Here is a 6,266-nt window from a genome sequence, read left to right as displayed (position 1 = left end):
CGATTATTGATTACTAGTATACATAGATAATCGTTATCTGTTTGTAAATGCAATGGGGAATTTCAGATGCATATTTTTCTTAACAGTAACGTTGAAAATTTTATATCAAAATATTTGAATTTATTATCAAAAATATTTAATGATCAAAAATTTTTCGATCATTATCTGCATTAAATTTTAAACTTCTTATCGATTTTATTTGTTCTTCTTTTTTAATGAAAACGACAGTGCAATTTTTTTTTGAGAACTGATAATTGATAAATGTAAATGTTAGCCATTTCGAATCGGAAAGTACTCGTTTAACACTTATATTTCGAGAAAAAATTTTCTTTTTACTTTGTAGATTCTTATAGAAATTATTTTAGATAATTTGTACAAATTTTCATATATATTATTGGTTCTCCGCCATTTTTTATTATTTCTGAGGAAAAAACTATCAATTTAATTTTTAAAATAATTCCTATCGTAGATCAGATCAAAATAAATGAGAATGTAAGGAAATAGCAAAAAGATGTTTTTTGCGCATCGGAGTTATGTACATCCTTAAAAAGAGAAAAAAAAGAAAAAGATATGTTCTATTGTATTTGTACCATAATTAAATAGTAACCAGAAATACAAATATGAATGGTGGTACCCAAAAGTTGCTGCAAAATCAGGTAATTAAAGTTATTTTCCAATCCTTCTGTCAATCTGAAATATTATATTTCATGTAGAAATAAGAAATGAAATTAATGCAGTATTATACAGAAAGAAATATTTCTTTTTTTATATTTGATTCCGCAATATAAACAGGTTTGAAATTAATAAATGCATGATCAAATAATAAATAATAAATAATGAATATACACTGAAGTGATAAATGAAATGTAATGAATAAATAATTAAATAATAAATAAAGAGTAGTTTATAAGAAATAGTAAATAAAGCAGGAAAGACCTAATTGGTTGAATCAAAAACTACATGAGAGTCGGCATAATTTATTAATCAAATAACAAGCAGTAGCTTTTCGAAAAAATCTATGTCTAATAATGTATTACAAAACACAATAATGTGTGTGTGTGTGTGTTTGTATGCATGTCTGTTCGTAAATAATTTACTGAAATCAATTAATAAACGTGTAAATTCCATTACTTATCATTGTTTATATATACAAATACACACACAAATAGACATCAATTATTTTCATATAATTATATGATATTTTACCTTATCAGTCGATAATGTCGTAGTACAAGTTCCTTCATACCTTCATGATAATTTTTAGAATGATTTAATATTGTTTTCACTTTATAGGACAATATGGAGAACTGTGCAATTACTTGAATGGACAAATTGACGAACATGCAATCGAATCCTACGTAACCTAATACGACACAAGGTACGAATATTATTTGATAAGCACAAATCAAAGCGTAAGTCCTGGTGTCACTTAAATCGATGATTTGTAATGTTCTGTACGGCAACTGATAACCCATGGAACCGTTTTTCTTTGCTGAAAAGTAGAGAAAGAGAAAAAGAAACAAAATATTTTTTTTTAAATAATTACGAAAAGATAAAGAAACAAAATCATATGATTAGATGACCAAAACAAATATTTCGAATATTTATATTGAATTAATGTCCGATACAATGTAAAATCATAAGTAATCGATTAATTTAAAGTTAGACAGACATGGATAGAAATTTTTTTAAAATTATTTTCTAATCAATTGCGTGTTTGCCATCTCTCCTGTAAATTTTCAAGTCCTGTTACATAATATTGTGCACACAGTGATGATAAATATGATTCGAGGTGAAATTGAAAACTACTGACATTTCGAGAACTTTTATTTTTTATGAAATATTCCACAGATCTAGATAAATGACTTAATATTGAATTGATATTGTGAATTCAATAACACTTCCTAGCAAAATTGGTTTATTATTCTCTTTGGTTGATTTTGGTCCACGGACTCTGCCATTAGCATGTTGAGGTATGACGCGTTTATTGTTGAACAGTGCCAGCAGTTTTTTAAAAAATCAATTATACAACAGTTCCAGTTGTTGACTATAATCATCAGCAGGAATTGGTTATGGTAACTCAAAATATATTATGCCGGTGCGTTACCATCAAACGCGCGATAGCACCTTTTTCAAAGTCAGATCAGGCTTACATATGGGTAGCAACAGTTAGTTCAGAGAAAATCGTTGATTGGTGTCGTTTTAAGTTACTGTATAGAACTCATTTCTCGTAGACCATCACGATTATGCTAAGAAATTGATCACCTCATTGTCTTGTCAATTCGCAATTTCTTCCTCGCTGATCTTCCTCCATATTTGACAATTGATGCAGGATACAAATATCTTGATTTTCCATGAAGACGTTATTGCATTGTCATCCAAGAAAGCCCAAATGTATCAGCTGTTGTCATATTATCACTCTTGAATACGACTGAAGTAGCCATTTTAAAACAACATTATCTAATTTCGCAGGTGGTCCTCTTTGAACATTTTCGTATGAAGTCAAAATGATCCCTGACCAAATTTTCTGAATTGATATTCGAACTAATTGATCTTCGAAATTAATCCGTAACTAATCCGTAAATAATTACTAATTTGCTGTCGCTTTAATTTCTGGTCCTGTCATTAAATCTCGGTTGAAAATTGAAAAACATGCAATGATGTATATATTCTTTTGAACGTTGGGAGGACGAAATTAGATTATTTTTTATAGACATTAAATATGATTGGCGATTATTGCATGCTCGTGCGTGTGTGTATGAGTATGTGTCTCTGTATGTATGTGTGACTACATCTATTAATTCAATAAATAAACAGATAAATTAATTAAAAAAAATTGTCGTACTACACAAGGTGGCAAATCTCTAAAGGAATTAATATAAAATAATTAAAATATAATGCATATATAAAAAAAAAACAAAAATTATAAATTACCACTTTGAATTCCATATGTAAGTCGACTCGAGTAATATAATATTTCGACCATTGTCATTGAAGAGGCGATTATTATAATAAAATATGGAGGTAATTTAGTATAATTCAAAAATGTCAATTTCTCCTCCTTAGTTTCATATTTCTCAGTGAGTGAACAGTCCTTGATTTCGGCAAATAATTTACCCAATGCTTCTCGATTTACTCTAGCGACTGTTATTTTGGTAAGTGTCATCGTTAGAAGCATATTCTCTGCCATGTTGGATACCACGTTCTCCATAGTTTTTGGAGTCAAAATTAATTGTAAGAGTGTTAGAGAACAATGAATAGAAAGATATATGAAGAAGAAGAGAAATAACGGAACGTAGTTCTTCAATGGCCAAACTCCCATACATTTTAAGAGTCTCGAGCTCCAATTAAATGATCTCTGAACGTTAGCAAATCCTATTTCCTATAATAAAAAAATCGAGATGGTTAATTTGCTATATTGGTGATGGATTAATTATTTTATTTTGTGTTCAAATACATTTTATTACAGTTTATATAAATATTTTCTTGTTAATAGATTATAAATAATAATATATGGTTGTTATTAATATAACACAGATTACTATAGATATACACATATTTATGGATGCAGATTTTAATTTACGATAATTTTAGAAAGATCGGATCTTACCTCACTTTTTGTAATAAAAATAAATCACTCAATGAAAAAAGATATGTACGCATATATGTGTATACATTCTATTATTTAGTGTATTTAAATATACATATATTTTATTAGAAATATATAATTGATGTTCTCGCTGCTACTAAATACTTGAACATTGGAATTATTTTAATATTCGAGATTAATATTTTAATGTTTAAATAATTAATAATTATGTTTTTATATGTTAAATTATAATGTTTAATTTTATATTGATTTAATAAATAATATGTTAATTTTTATATGTAAGTATTACGAAAAAAAAACATATTAATAGTATTGATATATATAAATATATACCGTTTTATCATCATATTTATGTATTCTTTATTATATTATAATGGGTATCAAAATAAGGCTATAGTAAGTTTTTACTTCGTTAATACAACGTATTTGAAAAAAATAGTTCAGATGAAATTTGTTCGATAATAAAGAGGATGAATTATTACATTTTTTTTCTACCGATTAAAAGATTTTTTAGTCAATTCAGAAGTAATATAATTTTGCCTATATACGAGTCTACATTTTTTATAATTGAAACTTATTATGCGTTAAAAAAAAGATGATAACTCAAGTAAATTTTCAATATAAAATATATTTTTATCGAACAACAATGTTGATTGTGTAATGACGTCAAATATTTTCACTAAATAAAATGAATAAATGCTGTAATACTTCCCCTATTGTAATCAAATAACAATTGATACAACAATTTTTCATAAAAATGTCGCTTTTTCGAGATAAAGATTTGTTAACGCATTGTTTTAAACACCCGATATATTATCTGTTTAAAATTTCGCCCCACGATTCTTCACGGAATGAAATTCATATTTTTCACTATATTTTCCAACGTATATTAAGATAATCATTTATTTCTTTTAAAACCTCTACTCGTAAAGTCAAAATATTCTTTACGATCAAAAATCAAAGTTCAAAGGCAGACATGTTGACGGTATAATTGTAGGCGTAAAAGAAAAGAAAAAACAAGCGAGTCATCATGAAATACTCTTGGAAGTATAAGAACGAAAAGAATAAAGAAACTAATAAGATCTGTATATTTATAAATAAAATTGCATGACGACAAAATATATATACAGGAGATAAAAATTAATTCGGAAATAATATTCCACTAAAATAATTTTGAATAGAAATACGATTGGAACACTTTGATCAATGGAAAATAATTTCCAACTAATTCGTAGGATATCCACTTCACTTATCAGTATTGTAAATACGATTATAATATATTAGATAGGAAATTCGTTCTATGGTTAGAAAAAGAAAAGAGAAAAAAATCGAACCGTGCTCTTTATCTTACTTCTATGCTATCCTTTCCCATTTTATCCCTTCGAAGATTCGCGAGAGACTGAAGTAAAACGCTCGAGCGACCTCCCTAGTAAACTCCGTTTGAAAAGTTGCAATACGCCGGTAAGGGTTGCTTGAATAATTAATCTCAAGTCGACGAAAAAAAAAAAAATTGAGGAACAACTCGTTCGTAACTCCTAATAACGAGTTAAACCCGTACTTTACGATCTACGGTTATGGTTGGTCTACGGCACTGTTAGGAGGGGGATTCGATTATACATAAAAAATGTGCTCTCATCACTTCTGTTCACTTCGCAGTATATCCCTCTGTTTCACAACTTCCGTGTAAAACTCCTTATAATTCCATTTCAATTACTTGTCATTGAAATTTTTCCTTTTTCTCTTTCTTCTTTTTTATTTTAGGAAAGAGGGTGATCATAGTTATAGAAAAAAAAAAATTAACATCTAACTCTAGGATATAATTACCCTTCTTCTCCAGCGCATTGTTCGAAGTTTACAACCTCCACAACCTTTCGTTCGATTGTCTTTCCGAGTTCCTTCTTGTTCCAAAAAATTTTGCATTTTATGAACAATAGACATTGTGCCTGAATTAGTGGTGTGGATTAAAAAAAAATTTACTTTTCATAAAAATAAGTATTCGTAAGTATTCTGTGGAATTGAATATCTGTACTTTTGTCCTTTATTATAGAGGGTTCCATGATTCGGTAGTGAAGAGTATAGTACTTATGAACATACAAGAATTTTATGCAACAATGAAACTTTTTTTGATATCAGTTGTCTTATCCAAGATTTCCTTTTCTTTATTTTCAAATTATTATGCATTATTGACACACCTATCTTCTTTCTGATAATTTATTTTCATTATCTATTCACACTAAATATATTTTTTTAACTTATAATTTTTTTACGTATGTTATGTTTTGCGTGAGGTTTGATTATAGCTTGAAATTTTTCAATTTTTTTTTCTATTCTCTGTATATCGGTAAGTGCTTTTATTAATTATACTTTCTATGCAGACTTTAATTAATATATGTTTTCATTATTTTCTTTCATTTTTGTAACGAAATGTTACACTTTTTTTATGATTTGTATTCATTAGTTTATCGAATTATAATTATATATAGTATATTATATAGTGCTTTATATATTTTGATGTTCAAATAATTAAAATTTATTAACTTTTCATAAATCTAGCAGTAAGTGAATGTAGCAGTGATCATTTTTTGAAACAGTTAGGCAGACAAGACCATCCAATAATTAATTCTCAATATTGATTATGCAAATTCAACTAATATTT

General features: G+C 27.4%; 1 protein-coding gene across 1 annotated transcript; it reads right to left on the bottom strand.

The window, feature by feature from the left end:
• Positions 1-575: 575 nt before the first annotated feature.
• On the bottom strand, positions 576-3,293 carry LOC122637218. The gene is made up of 3 exons (XM_043829221.1): positions 2,935-3,293; positions 1,207-1,492; positions 576-690 (listed from the first exon to the last, which is right to left on the bottom strand). Exons 1-3 carry the CDS (start codon positions 3,209-3,211, stop codon positions 576-578), a joined length of 678 nt encoding a protein of 225 aa, XP_043685156.1. The 5' UTR covers positions 3,212-3,293.
• Positions 3,294-6,266: the final 2,973 nt, after the last annotated feature.

Source organism: Vespula pensylvanica, chromosome 25 (genome assembly GCF_014466175.1).
Source record: "Vespula pensylvanica isolate Volc-1 chromosome 25, ASM1446617v1, whole genome shotgun sequence".
Taxonomy (NCBI): Eukaryota; Metazoa; Arthropoda; class Insecta; order Hymenoptera; family Vespidae; genus Vespula; species Vespula pensylvanica.
Note: the sequence above shows the minus strand (reverse complement) of the source record. Positions and strands in the feature narration are given on the sequence as shown.